The sequence below is a fragment of the Trichomonas vaginalis genome, chromosome IV (genome assembly GCF_026262505.1).
Source record: "Trichomonas vaginalis G3 chromosome IV, whole genome shotgun sequence".
Lineage (NCBI taxonomy): Eukaryota > Parabasalia > Trichomonadida > Trichomonadidae > Trichomonas > Trichomonas vaginalis.
In genome coordinates this window covers 13,788,628-13,808,280 of record NC_067206.1, presented here as the reverse complement: position 1 = coordinate 13,808,280, position 19,653 = coordinate 13,788,628, and the positions used below count along the sequence as shown (strand labels likewise).

Genomic DNA, 19,653 nt, shown 5'->3' with positions numbered 1-19,653 from the left:
AGACAGTGAACTCATTGAATTTCTTCAACGTTACATTCGACGTAAGAGGAAATATTATGCCATCGTTGAATTTATACAGTCAGGAATGCAAAAGACTTCTGAGGAGATGGAAAGAATTATTGACAAACACCACTTACGTCAGTACTCAGGAGTTTACGATATGAAACGACTGACAAACTACATTCTATCAAAACTTTCAAAATACCCCTTCAAAAAGTATCCTTCAAACACTCTGCTCGTTTGCGACGACTTCGCCGGAAAAGGTTTAGTGTCAAAGCCTGACTCACCATTAGCTAACATCATTACTAAAGTCAGACATTACCACTTAACTGTAGCAATACTTATGCAAACATGGAGGTTTTTAGCTTTAAACATAAAATGTCTCATAACTGACTTCGTTATCTTTCAAGGTTTCTCACGTTATGATATTGAACTCATTTGGAAACAGTCAGGTATAACATTACCTTTTGAAGAAATTTGGGAAGCATATAAGTCTCTCATCTCTCCTCGTTCATACCTTGAGATTCATATCATGACTAATACCATTAAAGTCAAAAATATTCCATGGGAACGACCAACATTGTTTTAAAGTTTAACCTTCAATTGACTGATGGTAAACAAATTCCATGCATCTCTGTCGCCATTTCTGTTAATATTTTTGCTGTCATTCATATCATCCACTTCCCCATCCGTTAACTTTTGAGGATATGCGTTAGAATAGCTGTTCTTAAATGAAGGCTTTTCACCTTTTAGCGCATAAACTCTATAACTTTCTGCATACTTTATGTTTGAACCTCCTGAGCCATCATTGACATAAATTTTTATAGGCTTCCACCCTTTGTTCATGTTCCTGCTTCTTCCCTTAGCTCTTTTGTTCAGTAGTTCTACATCTTTATACACAGCTCCTGTCTCAGTGAATTCAACAATATTTTCATTCGTTAGCTTTACATTCAAACCCTTGTCGAGTATATTGTTCATTTCATACATATAAAAGGTTTTTATTCTATATGAAATGAGAAGCAAATCCATCTTAGCTGGTGCCGTTAATGTTCCAATTGAACCAACATCAAATGTTGACTCACGAACGACAAACAATATTGTCATAAAGAACTATAGTTCAGAGTGTTTGAAAGAAAAAGAACCAGAACTGAAATCCGTGAATTTAAACTCAGCTTCAAACGCTAACGCTACATCAGATGTTAAGTTAGAGTATCCACCACTGGACCAAGTTCTTTCAAGAGAAGCCAACGACAACCCTTACACAAATGTTCAAACAAATCCTTCAGATAACGTAGACCATTACCTTCTTCAGTTATACCAAACAATTTTACTCAAAGACGATAAGAAGCTTTTGACAAATCTTATAAGCAAGAACCAAATAATTCTAACAAAGGAGGACCTTGAAAATGTTATATCACGAATAACAGGGAAACAATGTGTCATTGACTATCTCGACCCTGAAATCGAATGCTGTGGTCAAACGCCACCATTCATGAAAATAGGTAACATCCGCATCATTGAAATACCAGGTACTCCAGGAGTTGAGTTTAAGTATAAATATTCGAACGAGTATACAAAACTTTCAACAGAATATAAACTTTGTTTGAAATATGTTTTAGTAAATTAAAGCAATTTGTAATATCTATCCAAAACTTCTTCAACAGTATCGAACTCATCTTCATAATGCAAACCTAATCTTATTGACTTGGTGCAGTTCTCACTAACACAATATAGCGCTTTGCGCTCGGCGCCTTTGACGCCTTTTTCTGTTCTCTTGACTGACATAACTAATTCATTTGTTTCATCAAACAGCAACAACCAAAGTTCATGACCTAATACATAACATTCATACTTTATATTTTTAGCTCTGAGTTCTCTTGTAAGCTGTTGCATTTAATATTTTCTAAAAAGTCAACTTCAACAGTCATTCGCACTGGTGCCTTCAGTTCTACAGGCTCTCCTTGAAAGTCAACTAGTCTGAATTGCATGTCTTTCAAATTATGAGGACTAATGCGAATCCATTTACCTAAATGAGTTGCTATGACAGGAACGTTTGGAATGAACATTGAATTTACTTCATAACAGAAAGACTTATATTCTACTGAACCTTTACTATTAACTCCTGAAATACCTGTGACATTAGCTATTTTTGACTCAATGTATAAACAATTGCCATAACATACGTATGGAACAGATTTCATCTCAATCGTTTTGTCAATACTTTTCAAAGGAAATGTCATATGGTATGCTCCCAGAAGCAATTGAACTCTATGACTCATTCGTGTTATCTTAAACTCCTTCGCATAACTGAACTTCAAAACTCCTGCAATAAGTTTAACATTCATTAAGTTTTCTTCGTTCTCCTTGTTTATTGTAGTATTTATGAGCGCATTTAACACTCCAGCTAATGTTTCCATCTTATATTCTACATTATTGTGAAATCTTATTTCATGCTTCTTTCCATCTATTTCAAACTCCATGAAATCTGTTTCATCTGTTATGACAAAAGTTGCGATAGTATTGAAGTCAACAACTCTGAAAGCAAGCGCTTCATTCTGAAGACCTAAGTTTGTTTGTAGCTTTACTGTTTCCGTATTCGTTTGGGTCAGTACTTTGCAAATAGAACAACATTTTATTCTCATTAAAATATGACTATTGCTGCATATGCGTATGAAACAAATGAAGCAAGAAGAGCACATGAACTAGTAAACGAAAACTCAACTTTAACCATTGAAGGCAATGATTTAGTCATTGACGATGGAAAAACTAAAAAAGTCATTGATTTCGATACTTTTAACACTTATGACCCATTCATTACAATAAGTAAAGTTCCTATCATAAATGATGGAACGGTGCAATATATAAATTCTACAGTAGATGCCTCATTAGTGAAAGTACTGAATGTTCTCATTGAATTGTTAAAGAGCTTTCGATTTGACGACAACATTAAATGCCTAAAGAATTTAGTCATGAATGAGAAACAAATATTAGGAGTTGCTGGTAGCAGTAATGATGTACACCTTATGACATTAGAATATTATAACGAACATAAAGATGAACTGAAAGGAGAGAAGGGTGACACCGGACCACAAGGAATACAAGGACCTCAAGGAATACAAGGACCTCAAGGAATACAAGGACCTCAAGGCGAAAACGGTTTGGATGGAAAGGATGGAAAGGATGGAAAAACTGCTAAATCATGGATATGGGACCTTATAAATACTGGTTTAACAGCTGCTTCATATGGAGTTCTTCAATACCAAATCGGAAAGATATGGGCAGTACTTGGTGAAGAAGCTTTAGATGATGTTAAAAATGCTTTGAACTTCATTTCAAATGGTTCGGATACTATTAAAACTTTATCTGGTTGGATGCAAGAAACAAGGAGTCAAATAGATACTGTAAGACGTATAGCAAACAATGCACGTACGGGATTGGATACTTTACGAAAAGCACAAAATACACTAAAGGAAGCAAATGATATTCTTGGCTCAGTATCAGACATGCATGAAGATTGGCTTAAAGGTATTGACAAATCTTTAAAAAATCACAGTCAGTCTATTGCTGACTACAAGAAAAGTATAGATTTTTTACATAGTGCTATGGACGTACATGATGGAAGCATAAGGAACTTACTTAATGCTAACAATAACTTACCAGGAACTATTAAAGCATTTATAAAGTCCTTTGTAAAACCCGGTGCTCTAACATTTAGGTCTTTGAGAGCAAGAGCATTGAAGTCAAGAGATGCAGAAACTCCAACAGAAACTCCAGAAGGAACTGAAACAACAGAAACTCCAGAAGAACCACCAAAACCAACAGCTAATGAAATATTGTTCGAATATTTTCCAAGGTACTCTGTTCTCATTGCATACATTCAAGAAATACTTAAGAAAGCAGACTTGACTTTAGGAGATGATGAAAGTTCTGTATATCTTTCGTTCCAATTCCAAATAGCAGAACTTTTGAGACAGATATGCTTAATGTATGACAACATCTCTGATTTCACAAGATATGATGACGACCATGACCCCGAACACGGTGAAGAAGAAGTTTTACAAACATCCATTAAGACAGGAAAGGTTTTAACACAAAGTCTCATTATTGACACCAAAGATGGCGAAGTGGACGTTCTTCAAGAGCTGAAGAAAAATACTTCTTCGGGAGGTGGTGGTAGGCATGAACTTGAAATAAATGAGATAGAAGAGAAATTAGCCGAAAAAGCAGATAAAGAACATAAACACAATATCTCCGATATAAATGAACTTCAAGCTACATTAAATAGTAAAGCGGACAAAAATGAACTTGACGCAACGAACAAAGTTTTGAAATCTCATAAACACAATATCTCCGATATAAATGAACTTCAAACTTCTTTAGACAATAAAGCAGACAAAAACCATGTTCATTATATAAGTTCTGATGAACAGATTATAACGGACTATCATGGATATTTAACACAGGGTGAAAAAGTGAATACGAAAAATGTTAATGAAAGAAGATATAAATTCATTCGTGCTAAAGGTTATGACATACACTGTACTGTACAGTATGACACAGGTATAGCACCACAATCATTTGGTTATAACGCTGAAATTTATGCTTCATACTTCTTTGTTAACGGTGTATTAGTTGAACCAAGATTTACTTTGAGAGTTAAGTCAAAAATAACTTTTGAAGATGCTATTAAAAGTAAAGCTGACAAAACAGAACTTGACGCAACGAACAAAGTTTTGAAATCTCATAAACACAATATCTCCGATATAAATGAACTTCAAACTTCTTTAGACAGTAAAGCCGACAAAAATCATACACATAAATCCTTCACTACTGTTAGAGCAGACGACATAATATTGAACTATACCCTTGGTTCAAGTGCACCTTTAGAGAATCCAAGTACAAGCGTAAAAGATACACTAAACTCCTTAAATAACAAATGTATGAATATCGAAGGTCATGCCAGAAACTTTGAAGCATATGAACTACCAGCAATGTTAGACAGTAAAGCCGACAAAACTTATGTGGATACAGAACTAACAAAGAAATTTTCGAAACCAGATACAATGACATTTACAACAGAAATTATAAATGGTGAACCAGCAACTCCATTTGAATTTGTTAGAGGTCTTCAACCAGATACTTTTGAATTTTTCTTGGATAATTCTATTGAACTAACATTACATTATAAAAGTGGAACAAATGCAACATTTCATCCGGGAGATACATTCCAAATGGTATTTAATGACATAAGTTCTTTAGAATATGTTTATAGAGTTATGAGCATATATGATTTAATATATCCTATAGGAGCTGTTTATACGTCTATGAATCCAATAAATCCAAACACTTTATTTGGTGGTAGATGGTATGAAATAGTTGACAGTTTTCCATTCTACACTAATACGCAGTCAATGAAGATGGGAGGTTCAAAGAAAATAGGTATTGAAAACCTTCCTTCACATATGCATAGGTTCAGTGGAAGAACATCTGTGGAAGGAAACCATTCACATTCAATAACAAAAAGAGGTTATATAAATCTTGCAGCGGGTTCGAATAGACAGGGAATGAATAGATATGATATCTCAGATGACCCCAAAGATGTTAGCACAGGTATTTTCTGTGGAACTGCAGGAAATCATACACATGTTGTAGCTGGTATTACAGACCCAGCAGGTAATGGAAAAGATTATATGCCTCCTTATATAACAATGCACGCTTGGATACGAGTTGGTTAAAATCTTTAACTTTACATAAATGAGCTTGAAAGAAGTATTCGAACAACATCCATGGAGGTCTTTTAAGAAATTCAATGAAGCTGCAAAGAGTTCGGGATTTACTAACAGAGCTGAAGTGAAAAGGTTCTTTGACAAAAATGTTGTACATCAAACAAAAATAAATCCTTACGACTACTTTTTACCAATTTACTCCAACACTCCTGACGCATACCAATTTGACACTCTCATTCAAAGCAGAAAAGGAGGACATAAACCATTCCTCATCTTCATTAATGTTAACACTCGCAAAGCTTTTGCGTATATAATGAGAAATAAAGGAACTCATGAAGTGTTAAGAGTTTTACAAAAGTTTGTAGCAGAACATAGCCCAAGTATTTTAACATCAGACCAAGACGGTGCATACCTCAGCAACGAAATCACAGAATTTCTCATTAAGCATAACATAACTCACTACACTACTGAAGACCATAACCATAACATACTCGGTATCATTAACCGCTTCATAAGGACTCTCAGAGATTTAAATCAAGAGCGAGACTTTACCGAAGAAACAATGAAACATTTCATCGAAGTTTACAATTCCTCAACACATTCTACAACAGGACATACACCAAATTCAATGACACAACAACAAGAAGAAAAGTATATACAAAAGAAACGAAGTCAAACACAAAATATCAGAAATTCAACACAATTTACTCTCATTCCTGGAACAAAAGTTCGTGTAGTTCTTGACGACAAACCGTTGACAAAGAAACGTTTAAGGTTAAGTCGAAATTATTATATCGTAGACTCTACGCAAGGTAATGGATATCTTATAAAAGCTGCTGACGACTCCATAGCATTTTACCCTCGTCATAAATTAGTCGAAAGTAGTAATGGCAAACTTGCTGAAACCATTGACGAAGCAAAGCGAGGAGTGGTTATTGAAATACTTGACTACAACATAAACGATGACACTTATAAAGTAAGATATGAAGGAGGCGTTGAAGATGTTATACCATCTAAGAACTTGAGAGAATCTAAACCAACTCATCTGGGACCATTAGAGCGGGAGTACTGGAAAGATAAAAACATGCCAGAAAGAATAAGAAAATTCTTCTAAACTTTTTCATTAGATGTAAATCAGACAAAAATATATTATAGGTGAAGAGGTGAGATTTCACCTGTTTTCTCACCTGTTTTTTCACCTCTTGAATTTTCGTGAATTTCCTTAAGATAGAAAAAATAAAGTTAGTTTTTATTTTATTTATTTTTTATTTTGTATGTAAAGACAATAATGTCAGTCGAAGCAAAAACATTCACGAACAAATCTAATGGTGAAACATTCACAAAAGGCACTTATAACGGTATTGAAGTCTTACGTAGAGACAAGGATGGTTACATTAATGCAACAAAGATGGCAAGAGAAGCAGGAAAGTTAAACCATTTAAACAGATTTCTCAATAGTGCTAAAATGCAGGAAATTCTTGAGTTTTGGTTGAAAGAATACGGTCGAGCCAAAAGTGGCTCAACCTCAAAACAAGCATTTTATGAGCTTACTAAGGGCGTTATGAATGAATTCAAAGGTATTTACATACATGCTGACCTCGTTCATTTTGTTGCTGAATGGTGCTCTGTAAAGTATGCATTTTATGTCAAAGATATTATGGACTCCATAGACAAGAAAGTTCATGAGAAGTTAGATGAAGAAGAACTCGAAGATACAGTGGAGAATGCTAAACCTTTGTTCGAAGAAGAAGTTGGAAAAATGTGTGAAAAACAATTAGAACATGAACGTGAGATATATTATGGTTATAGAGATTCTCCATACGAACTAGACCAATGGGAACAAGAAGATTTAAAGAGAGAATTTAGAGAATATGAACTCGCTAAGATAGCATTTGAAGCTGCAGAAAAGAAGTTAAAAGTTTGGGGTCGTTTTGTACAAAAATATTGTGAGTAAATGAACCATTTATTTTTATTGAATTCAGTAAAAATAATGTTTAGGTGAAGAGGTGAGATTTCACCTGTTTTCTCACCTGTTTTTTCACCTCTTGAATTTTCGTGAATTTTATATATTAATGTTTTCATAAATACTGAGGGTGTCACTACGTCACCATGTGTCACTCGGTTAATTAACTTCTCTGAAAAAATGAGACAACATGACATTTTGACAACATCACTGGAAATATATTTTATCGTTAATGTTTACGTTAATGGTTTCAGGTTATTCAATAATTAATTATTTTTGAAGAACTGAGGGTGTCACTACGTCACCATGTGTCACTCGGTTAATTAACTTCTCTGAAAAAATGTGACAACATGACATTTTGACAACATCACTGGAAATATGATGCAGTCCAAAAATAAAGTTAGTTTTAAAATTATTTTTATTTTTTTTATTCCTATATAAATGACGGCAACAAACAACAACAGCAACTTTATCATTTCTGATGAACAAGTTATTGATTCATTAGCTGAGGAATTAGTTGTGGCAGAAACTAAAACCCTCAACGAAAGAATTGGTGAAAACAAGATTGATTTACATAACTACCTCAAACATGATGGAGGAAGAGGAAGGAAAACTGGTATGGCTTTATTAGTAAATAAAATATCAAATTTAACGATTATAGATGTTGATATCAATAAATCGTACAATGATGAACTTAAAGAAACAGTTAGAAAAAGACATTTTATCAAAACTTCGGATAAAGATGTTATCGTTAAAACTGCATCAGGAAGGTCTTCACATTTATTGCAACACTAATTTCTTCTATTCAACCTCGAACAGAATGATTAAATGTTATTCCTGCAATGATTATGATATTGACAAACACACTTACGTCAATACTCAGGAGTTTACGATATGAAACGACTGACAAACTACATTCTTTCAAAACTTTCAAAATACCCCTTCAAAAAGTATCCTTCAAATACTTCTGCTCGTTTGTGACGACTTCGCCGGAAAAAGGTTTGAGGGTCAAAGCCTGACTCACCATTAGCTAATACATTCATAACTAAAGTCAGACATTACCATTTAACTGTAGCAATACTTATGCAAACATGGCGTTTCCTTGCTTTTAAACATTAAAACGTCTCATAACTGACTTCGTTATCTTTCAAGTTTCCACGTTATGATATTGAATCATTTGGAAACCAGTTATAACATTACCTTTTGAAGAAATTTGGGAAGCAATATAAGTCTCTCATCTGCCTCGTTCATACCTTGAGATTCATTCATGACTGACTTACCATTAAAGTCAAAAATATTCCATGGGAACGACCAACATTGTTTTAAAGTTTAACCTTCAATGACTGATGGTAAAACAAATTCCATGCATCTCTGTCGCCATTTCTGTTTAATATTTTTTGCTGTCATTCATATCATCCACTTCCCCACTCTCTTCGTGAGGATATGCGTTAGAATAGCTGTTCTTAAATGAAGGCTTTTCACCTTTGAGAGCATAAACTCTATAACTTTCTGCATACTTTATGTTTGAACTCCTGAGCCATCATTGACATAAATTTTTATAGGCTTCCACCCTTTGTTCATATTCCTGCTTCTTCCCTAGTCTTTTGTTCAGTAGTTCTACATCTTTATACACAACACCTGTCTCAGTGAGATTCAACAATATTTCATTCGTTTAGCTTTACATTTCAAACCCTTTCGAGTATATTGTTCATTTCATACATATAAAAGGTTTTATTCTATATGAAATGAGAAGAAATCCATCTTAGCTGGTGCCGTAATGTTCCAATTGAACAACATCAAATTGTTGACTTCACGAACGACAAACAATATTTCATAAGAAACTATAGTTCGGAGTGTTTGAAAAGAGAACCCAGACTTAAGTCCGGAATTAAACACAGCTCCTCAAACGCTAACGCTACATCAGATGTTAAGTTAGAGTATCCACCACTGGACCAAATTCTTTCAAGAGAAGCCAACGACAACCCTTACACAAATGTTCAAACAAATCCTTCAGATAACGTAGACCATTACCTTCTTCAGTTATACAAACAATTTACTCAAAGACATAGAAAGCTTTGACAAATCTTATAAGCAAGAACCAAATAATTCAAACAAAGGAGGACCTTGAAAATGTTATATCACGAATAACAGGGAAACAATGTGTCATGACTATCTCGACCCTGAAAATCGAATGCTGTGGTCAAACGCCAACATTCATGAAAATAGGTAACATCCGCATCATTGAAAACCAGGATACTACAGGAGTTTGAGTTTAAGTATAAATATTCGAAGAGTATACAAAACTTTCAACAGAATATAAAACTTTGTTGAAATATGTTTTTAGTAAATTAAAGCAATTTGTATACTATCCAAAACTTCTTCAACAGTATCGAACTCTCATCTTCATAAGCAAACTAATCTTATTGACTTGGTGCAGTTTTCACTAACACATATAGCGCTTTGCGCTCGCGCTTGACGCCTTTTTCTGTTCTCTTGACTGACATAACTAATCATTTGTTTCATCAAACAGCAACAAACCAAAGTTCATGACCTATACATAACATTCATACTTTATATTTTTTAGCTCTGAGTTCTCTTGTAAGCTGTTGCATTTAATATTTTCTAAAAAGTCAACTTCAACAGTCATTCGCACTGGTGCCTTTCAGTTCTACAGGCTCCTTGAAAGTCAACAAGTCTGAATGCATGTCTTTCAAATTATGAGGGACTAATGCGAACCCACTTACCTAAATGAGTTGCTATGACAGGAACGTTTGGAATGAACATTGAATTTACTTCATAACAGAAAGATTATATTCTACTGAACCTTTACTATTAACTCCTGAAATACCTGACATTAGCTATTTTTGACTCAATGTATAAACAATTCCATAACATACGTATGGAACAGATTTCATCTCAATCGTTTTGTCAACACTTTTCAAAGAAATGTCATATGGTATCTCCCAAGAAGAATTACTCATGACTCATTCTTGGTATCTTAACTCCTTCACTAAATGAACTTCAAAACTCCTCAATAAGTTTAACATTCATTAAGTTTTCTTCGTTATCCTTGTTTATTGTAGTATTATGAGAGCATTTAAACACTCCAGCTAAATGTTTCCATCTTATATTCTACTATTGTGAAATCTTATTCATGCTTCTTTCCATCTATTTCAAAACTCCATGAAATCTGTTTCATCTGTTATGACAAAAGTTGCGATAGTATTGAAGTCAACAACTCTGAAAGCAAGCGCTTCATTCTGAAGACCTAAGTTTGTTGTAGCTTTACTGTCCCGTATTCGTTTGGGTCTGTACTTTGCAAATAGAACAACATTTTATTCTCATTAAAATTGACTATTGCTGCATATGCGTATGAAACAAATGAAGCAAAAGAGCACATGAACTAGTAAACGAAACTCAACTTTAACCATTGAAGGCAATATTTAGTCATTGACGATGGAAAAAACTAAAAAAGTCATTGATTTCGATACTTTTAACACATGACCCTTCATTACAACAAGCAAGGTTCCCATCATAAATGATGGAACGTGCAATATATAAATTCTACAGTAGATGCCTTCATTAGTGAAAGTAATAATGTTCTCATTTGAAATTGTTAAGAGCTTCGATGACGACAACATTAAATGCCTAAAGAATTTAGTCATGAAATGAGAAAACAAATTCTGGCGTTGCTGGTAGCAGTAATGATGTACACCTCATATGACATAGAATATTATAACGAACATAAAGATGAACGAAAGGAGAGAAGGGTGACACGGAACCCAAGGAAACAAGGACTCAAAGAACAACAAGGAATACAAGAATACAAGACCTCAAGGCGAAAACGGTTTGGATGGAAAGGATGGAAAGGATGAAAAACTGCTAAATCATGGATATGGGACCTTATAAATACTGGTTTACAGCTGCTCATATGGAGTCTTCAATACCAAAATCGGAAGATATGGGCCGTACTGGTGAAGAAGTTTTAATGACGTTAAAAATGCTTTGAAATTCATTTCAAATGGTTCGGATACTATTAAAACTTTATCTGGTGGATGCAAGAAACAAGGAGTCAAATAGATACTGTAAGACGTATAGCAAACAATCACGTACGGGGATTGGATACTTTACGACAACACAATACACTAAAGGAAGCAAATGATATCTTGGCTCAGTATCAGACATGCATCAAGATTGGCTTAAAGTATTGACAAATCTTTAAAAAAACACAGTCAGTCTATTGCTGACTACAAGAAAAGTATAGATTTTATATATGCTATGGGACGTACATGATGGAAGCATAAGGGAACTTACTTAATGCTAACAATAACTTACCAGGAACTATTAAAGCATTTATAAAGTCCTTTGTAAAACCCGGTGCTCTAACATTTAGGTCTTTGAGAGCAAGAGCATTGAAGTCAAGAGTGCAGAAACTCCAACAGAAACTCAGAAGGAACTGAAACAACAGAAACTCCAAAAGAACCACCAAAACCAACAGCTAATGAAATATGTTCGAATATTTTCCAAGGTACTCTTGTTCTCATGCATACATTCAAGAATACTAAGAAAGCAGACTTGACTTTAGGAGATGGATGAAAGTTCTGTATTCTTTCGTTCCATTCAATAGCAGAACTTTTGAGACAGATATGCTTAATGTATGACAACATCTCTGATTTCACAAGATATGAGACGACCAATACCCCGAACACGTGAAGAAAGAAGTTTTTACAAACATCCATTAAGACAGGAAAGGTTTTAACTCAAAGTCTCATTATTGACACCAAAGATGCGAAGTGGACGTTCTTCAAGAGCTGAAGAAAATACTTCTTCGGGAGTGGTGGTAGGCATGAGACTTGAAATAAATGAGATAGAAGAGAAATTAGCCGAAAAAGCAGATAAAGAACATAAACACCAATATCTCCGAATATAAATGAACTTCAAGCTTACAATTAAATAGTTAAAAGCGACAAAAATGAAAACTTGACGCAGAGACAAGTTGAAATCTCATAAACACAACATCTCCGATATAAATAACTTCAAACTTTCATTAAATATAAAGCGGAACAGAACCATGTTCATTATATAACTTCAGATGAACAGATTATAACGGACTACATGGATATTTAACCACAGGAGTGAAAGAGAAACAAAAATGTTAATGAAAGAAGATATATAAATTCATTCGTGCTAAAGGTTATGACATAAGCTGTACTGTACAGTATGACAAGCTAATAGCACCAAACATTTGGTTTATATACGGTGAAATTTATGCCTTCCTACTCTTTAATGTAACGTGTATTTTTGAACCAAGATTTATGTTAAGAGTTAAGGCAAAAATAACTTTGAAGATGCTATTAAAAGTAAAGCTGACAAACAGAACCTTGAGACGAACGAACAAAAGTTTGAACATCTCATAAACACAATACTCGATATAATGAACTTCAAGCTATCTTAGACAGTAAAGCGACAAGAAACATACACAAAATCCTTCATACTGTTAGAGCAGACGACAATAATATTGAACTTGACCTTGGTTCAAGTGCACCTTAGAGAATCCGAGTACAAGCGTAAAAGATACCTCTTAACATTTAGATAAGAGTGCAGGAACATTGAAAGTCATGCCAGAAACTTTGAAGCACTATGAACTACAGCACATGTTGACGTAAAGCCGACAAAACTTATGTGGGATACAGAACTATCAAAGAAATTTTCGAAAACCAGATACAAATGCATTTACAACAGAAATTTATAAATGGAACCAGCAACTCCATTTGAATTTGTTAGAGGTCTTCAACCAGATACTTTTGAATTTTTCTGGATAATTCTATTGAACTAACATTACATTATAAAGTGGAACAAATGCAACATTTCATCCGGGAGATACATTCCAAATGGTATTTAATGACATAAGTTCTTTAGAATTGTTATATAGAGTTTATGAGCATATATGATTTAATATATCCTATAGGAGCTGTTTATACGTCTATGAGATCCAATAAATCCAAACACTTTATTTGGTGGTAGATGTATGAAATAGTTGACAGTTTTCCATTCTCACTACTAATACGCAGTCAATGAAGATGGGAGGTTCAAAGAAAAGAAAAAAGGTATTGAAAACCTTCCTTCAATTGCATGGTTCAGTGGAAGAACATCTGTGGAAGGAAACCATTCACATTCAATAACAAAAAAGATTTATTAAATCTTGCAGCGGTGTCGAATAGACAGGGAATGAGATAGATTGATATCTCACATGACCCCAAAGATGTTAGCACAGGTATTTTCTGTGGAACTGCAGGAAATCATACACATGTTGTAGCTGTATTACAGACCCAGAGTAATGGAAAGTTATATGCCCTCCTTATATAACAATGCACGCTGGAAATGAGTTGTTAAAATCTTAACTTTACATAATGAGCTTGAAAAGAAGTATTCGAACAACATCCATGGAGGTCTTTAAGAAGAGTTCAATGAAGCTACAAAAGTTGGATTACTAACAGAGCTGAAGTGAAAAGTTCTTTGACAAAAATGTTGTACATCAAACAAAAATAAACCTTACGACTACTTTTTTACCAATTTACTCCAAACACTCCTGACGCATACAATTTGACACTCTCTTCAAAGCAGAAAAGGGACATAACATTTCCTCATCTTCATAATGTGTAAACACTCGCAAAGCTTTGCGTACTTATAATAGAAAATTAAAGGGACTATGAAAAATCACTGTCAAAATAAATGTTAGTAAGTTTTGACAAAGCTAATGAAAACGTTTTACCGTTTGTATCGTATGCTTGTATAAACTTTCCATTCTTCATTCCTTCATAAACGCTCAAACTAACTTTACCCTTTCTCCCTCGTATCTGATAGAATGTATTTTTCACGAGGAACGAAGAACAAATTCTTGAACTCATGACCGTTGTAGTTTGTTATCTCAATAGTTTTCGTCATTTATATAAAATAAAATAAATAAATAAAAAATAAACTTAAAATTAATGATATCACCACCCTCACACGTATGAAAACATAGCACACAAAATAAATTTAGGTAGAAGGGTAGATCTAACCTCATTTCTACCCTCATTTCTAACCTTGTTGAATTCATTGCTTTATAACTCTCTTCCTTGGTTTCTTTTTAGTTGCTTTCTTCACGTCTGTCTCCAACTTGACTGTCTTTCTTCTTCGGCCGTAATGATACCAGTTACTGTCACCAGTCAATGGGTCAAATGTCTTTCGTAAGGGTTTCCATACATTCCATAGGGACCATACGGAAACTACTGGTGGAGAAGAAACATTTTCTTTAGTTCCATCGACTCTATTTAAATGCATTGTTTCACCTTTCATCTGGTCATTAAAGTCTTTTGCGTGTTTTGCAAACTCATCGTCCTTTCCTAAAGCATTTTCTGACTCAGTCGCAACCAAATTGGATGCTTTATTTATGAGCCCTATTTTATTTAATCTTAACTTCTTTGCAACCCAGCCTCCAATCTTTCCTTTATTTGCATCTAATGTCTTTGAAACTCTTCCTCCACTCATTTTATTTACTGCTTCATAAGCTCCAAGTGCTTTTGCTCCAAATGCTAATGCTTTTGTTCCTATTGCGCCTAAAGCTGCCCAAGCTACCATTTACACCATATTAAAATCATCTCTCTTCAATATTATCTCATAAAAGTTCTCGTTACTGGAGAAAGTCAATGAAACATAAGCGTTCTCACGGGCTTCGCCCTCACCGCTTTGCGGTCTATCTAACTTATTTCTTATATCATCTATACGCTTCAAAATGTCTGAACAATTGCTAACATCTTCTACAACAGTTATTTCATCATGAATGACCTTCAAGAACAAGCTCATTTAATATGCTATTAAAATCATTTCAATAATGAGTCCATCCTTTCCATCTTTAGGTAGCACAACATCTTTCATTGAAGAAGGTTCGACAAGTCTTATGTTAAACTTACTGACAAAGTTTGTTATACTATAATGCTTCGGCGGCGAATACATGTAGTTTGAAAGACATAATATAGATTCTTCAGCAAATTCACTTATACTGGATTTTATAACAATGTTCTCACGAGACCAAATACCACCAATTGACAATCTTGTAAGCAATCCTGCTGAACCTTCAACTGTAAACGTCGATGGTAACATTCCACGAAGGTCATCTATTGACATCGTTGAGTCACTGAATTTAAATATTTTCTTAAAGCAATCGTCATTATCTAACCATGCAATAGCTTTGAAGTTTTCATTCGAATATACATCTGCTTCATTAAATGTAAAACCTGACTTCTTTGCAGAGACGACTTTAAAATCTATTGAGTTTGTTTTCAAAATTATATGCTATGGTAACTTCTGAAGGTAATGGATGCCCTTCCGCAGTCAGTTGTTCTCTTCACTACCGTTTGAAGCTTTGTATTAAAACTTTCATGTCATCTCCTGTGGTCTAGTTCACATACACAGCAACAGGGAAACTATCTTGCTTCTTTGTTTCATCATTATACCGCAAAACATTAAAGTTCTTCAATAATATTGTTCTTCCTGCTGGAATACTTCGAACCTGTCTGATTTCAATAGCTTTCTCACCTCCTACATACTCTACCCAGTGCCTTGGATATTCATAAGTATACTGACTTTCTTGAATTTTGGTTGGTTTCATCATAACGTGTTCATAGTATATCTTTATACTCTTGTTCAGTTAGACTCGGTGCTATGTTCCTGAATATTTCTGACTTGCATTTTTAATGGAGATAAAATGAAGCATTTAATACATGACGTAGATGAAGACATGAATGAAACTTACAGACAAACTTAACTCTTCTCTCATTCTTCCTTTCAGTAAGGACTATGAGTTCTGTTCAAATGGTGTTTATTTCTATTGTGGAAAGATGGGCTCAGGTAAGACATTTAACCTCATTCGTCATATACTCATAACAGAACGTTTAGGAAATGACTCATATTATGACCAAATCATTATATCAGCAACTTCAGACTCTATGGACTCAACAGCGAAAAACATTTATGTCAAAAGTTTCAAGCCTCTGTCGTTAAAGTTCCAGATAGTGAACTCATTGAATTTCTTCAACGTTACATTCGACGTAAGAGAAAATATTATGCCATCGTAGAGTTCATACAGTCAGGAATGCAAAAGACTTCAGAAGAGATGGAAAGAATTATTGACAAACACCACTTACGTCAATACTCAGGAGTTTACAATATGAAACGACTTACAAACTACATTCTGTCAAAACTTTCAAATACCCCTTCAAAAAGTATCCTTCAAACACTCTGCTCGTTTGTGACGACTTCGCCGGAAAAGGTTTAGTGTCAAAGCCTGACTCACCATTAGCTAACATCATAACTAAAGTCAGACATTACCATTTAACTGTAGCAATACTTATGCAAACATGGCGTTTCCTTGCTTTAAACATAAAACGTCTCATAACTGACTTCGTTATCTTTCAAGGTTTCTCACGTTATGATATTGAACTCATTTGGAAACAGTCAGGTATAACATTACCTTTTGAAGAAATTTGGGAAGCATATAAGTCTCTCATCTCTCCTCGTTCATACCTTGAGATTCATATCATGACTAATTACCATTAAAGTCAAAAATATTCCATGGGAACGACCAACATTGTTTTAAAGTTTAACCTTCAATTGACTGATGGTAAACAAATTCCATGCATCTCTGTCGCCATTTCTGTTAATATTTTTGCTATCATTCATATCATCCACTTCCCCATCCGTTAGCTTTTGAGGATATGCGTTAGAATAGCTGTTCTTAAATGAAGGCTTTTCACCTTTGAGAGCATAAACTCTATAACTTTCTGCATACTTTATGTTTGAACCTCCTGAGCCATCATTGACATTTTTTATAGGCTTCCACCCTTTGTTCATGTTCCTGCTTCTTCCCTTAGCTCTTTTGTTCAGTAGTTCTACATCTTTATACACAGCACCTGTCTCAGTGAATTTAACAATATTTTCATTCGTTAGCTTTACATTCAAACCCTTGTCGAGTATATTGTTCATTTCATACATATAAAAGGTTTTTATTCTATATGAAATGAGAAGCAAATCCATCTTAGCTGGTGCCGTTAATGTTCCAATTGAACCAACATCAAATGTTGACTCACGAACGACAAACAATATTGTCATAAAGAACTATAGTTCGGAGTGCTTGAAAGAAAAAGAACCAGAACTTAAGTCGGTGAATTTAAAACTCAGCTTCAAACGCTAACGCTACATCAGATGTTAAGTTAGAGTATCCACCACTGGACCAAATTCTTTCAAGAGAAGCCAACGACAACCCTTACACAAATGTTCAAACAAATCCTTCAGATAACGTAGACCATTACCTTCTTCAGTTATACCAAACAATTTTACTCAAAGACGATAAGAAGCTTTTTGACAAATCTTATAAAGCAAGAACCAAATAATTCTAACAAAGGAGGACCTTGAAAATGTTATATCACGAATAACAGGGAAACAATGTGTCATTGACTATCTCGACCCTGAAATCGAATGCTGTGGTCAAACTCCACTATTCATGAAAATAGGTAACATCCGCATCATTGAAACACCAGGAACTACAGGAGTTGAGTTTAAGTATAAATATTCGAACGAGTATACAAAACTATAGGGTGTCCAAAGGTGCGTTTAGCACAGCGCTCTATATGAGACTATTAAAGGAGATATATGCTGATTATAAATATATAATAAAAAATATGAATATATGTATATGATGAGTATGTTGTATTTTGCGCCATGCCGGGATATAAAATGAATTTGAGACAAGAGGCGGTTTCGCCGGGAAATTTTGGCGGGGTTTTTTTCATTTTTTTAATGAATCATAAAAAAACATCCTCGCTCTTGCAAAAAAAATTGCAAAGACTGTAAAAAAATCTACGAGACATTGGTTAAAATGCTTCGGTATGTGATGCTCCTAGCTATTCCACTGTAACGTATCATGTTAGGATGTATCACTTCATGAACAAAAAGGCGCCCATCATAAAAATTGACAAAAAATCGCCGGATCAAAGAAAAATCAAAGCAATTCTTCAAGCGCTAGATGAAGACCAAGAGCATCACTCAGAAGGATAGAGGAGATGACAAAGATACCACTACAAACAGTCAGTTATTATCTGCACAATTATTTGAACTACAAACTAGCGTATACACGTTGGGTTCCGCACAACCTTAATTCAGTTCAAAAAAAATCTAGAGTCCAATCTTCGAAAGAGCTCCTCTCTATATTGGGTGCGTATCAATCAAGAAGTTTCGCTTTTTAGTAACAGGGACGACGAGTCTTGGTTTCAATATGCAACAGAAGCCAAAATCATGTGGATCCGAAGGATGAAAATCCGCAAACATTCCCGAAGAAAAAAATTGACACACCAATGATGATGTTGTCGGTTTTTTGGGGCGTGAATTGGCATCATCGCAATTGATATTTCTTCAAAAACCTAATACGATGAATGCTCAGTATCTAATTGACAATGTTTCTTACTCAAATTATCAATTCTGATGAGTTTGAGAAAATCCAAACAACAAAAACAAAAGTTTGCAATTCATTTTTGATAATTCAAGAGTTCACAAAAGTCATAAGGTAATGAATTACTTGGTGGAAAACAATGTCAAAGTTGTTCCAAACCCAATTTATTCACCTGATATTGCACCCTCTGACTTTTATTTATTCGGCACGCTAAAAAAGAGAGCTGAAGGACGCGAATTCGCGAGTCCAGATGATCTTTGAAAATTTTGTAAGAGAGCAATTTGAGCAATTTTCTCATGATGATTTAAAGCGTGTCTTTTCAAGCCTGGATCGATCGCTGCGAACGCGTGATTGAATCCAATGGTGATTATATTTAAATAAACTTTATATATATGTAACTTGTTTATTTCTATTCGCAGTATTCAGGTTTGTGCTAAACACACCTTTGGACACCCTATATCTACTGACTATAAACTTTG

At 34.4% G+C, this 19,653-nt stretch overlaps 6 protein-coding genes and 1 pseudogene across 7 annotated transcripts, besides 6 other annotated features; 5 read left to right on the top strand and 2 right to left on the bottom strand.

Annotated features, from left to right (window-relative positions):
- Positions 1-14,369: part of a mobile genetic element that runs on past the window's edge.
- Positions 1,854-2,417, bottom strand: TVAGG3_0087190 (uncharacterized protein; the record flags this gene model as incomplete). The annotated part of the gene is made up of 1 exon (XM_051222323.1): positions 1,854-2,417. The coding sequence occupies one exon, from the start codon at positions 2,415-2,417 to the stop codon at positions 1,854-1,856; it is 564 nt and encodes a 187-aa protein (XP_051107309.1).
- Positions 2,649-3,957, top strand: TVAGG3_0087180 (organellar and viral DNA polymerase type B; the record flags this gene model as incomplete). Its single annotated transcript, XM_051222322.1, has 1 exon — positions 2,649-3,957. A coding segment is annotated over one exon (1,309 nt), but the record flags the coding sequence as incomplete, so codon positions are not given.
- Positions 3,984-4,904, top strand: TVAGG3_0087170 (keratin-associated protein family; the record flags this gene model as incomplete). Its single annotated transcript, XM_051222321.1, has 1 exon — positions 3,984-4,904. A coding segment is annotated over one exon (921 nt), but the record flags the coding sequence as incomplete, so codon positions are not given.
- On the top strand, positions 5,755-6,840 carry TVAGG3_0087160 (integrase core domain containing protein family; the record flags this gene model as incomplete). The annotated part of the gene is made up of 1 exon (XM_051222320.1): positions 5,755-6,840. The coding sequence occupies one exon, from the start codon at positions 5,755-5,757 to the stop codon at positions 6,838-6,840; it is 1,086 nt and encodes a 361-aa protein (XP_051107306.1).
- TVAGG3_0087150 (uncharacterized protein) lies at positions 7,015-7,680 on the top strand (the record flags this gene model as incomplete). The annotated part of the gene is made up of 1 exon (XM_051222319.1): positions 7,015-7,680. The coding sequence occupies one exon, from the start codon at positions 7,015-7,017 to the stop codon at positions 7,678-7,680; it is 666 nt and encodes a 221-aa protein (XP_051107305.1).
- A 263-nt stretch (positions 14,370-14,632) lies between the features above and the next one.
- Positions 14,633-14,806: a terminal%2Cinverted (terminal inverted repeat of Maverick-1C transposon ID:TVAGG3_0086950).
- Positions 14,633-19,653: part of a mobile genetic element that runs on past the window's edge.
- On the bottom strand, positions 15,535-15,855 carry TVAGG3_0087130 (uncharacterized protein; the record flags this gene model as incomplete). Its single annotated transcript, XM_051222318.1, has 1 exon — positions 15,535-15,855. One exon carries the CDS (start codon positions 15,853-15,855, stop codon positions 15,535-15,537), a length of 321 nt encoding a protein of 106 aa, XP_051107304.1.
- Positions 18,320-18,347: a terminal%2Cinverted (terminal inverted repeat of Mariner transposon ID:TVAGG3_0087110).
- Positions 18,320-19,631: a mobile genetic element.
- Positions 18,416-19,551, top strand: TVAGG3_0087120 (annotated as a pseudogene). The gene has a single exon. A coding segment is annotated over exon 1 (1,136 nt).
- Positions 19,604-19,631: a terminal%2Cinverted (terminal inverted repeat of Mariner transposon ID:TVAGG3_0087110).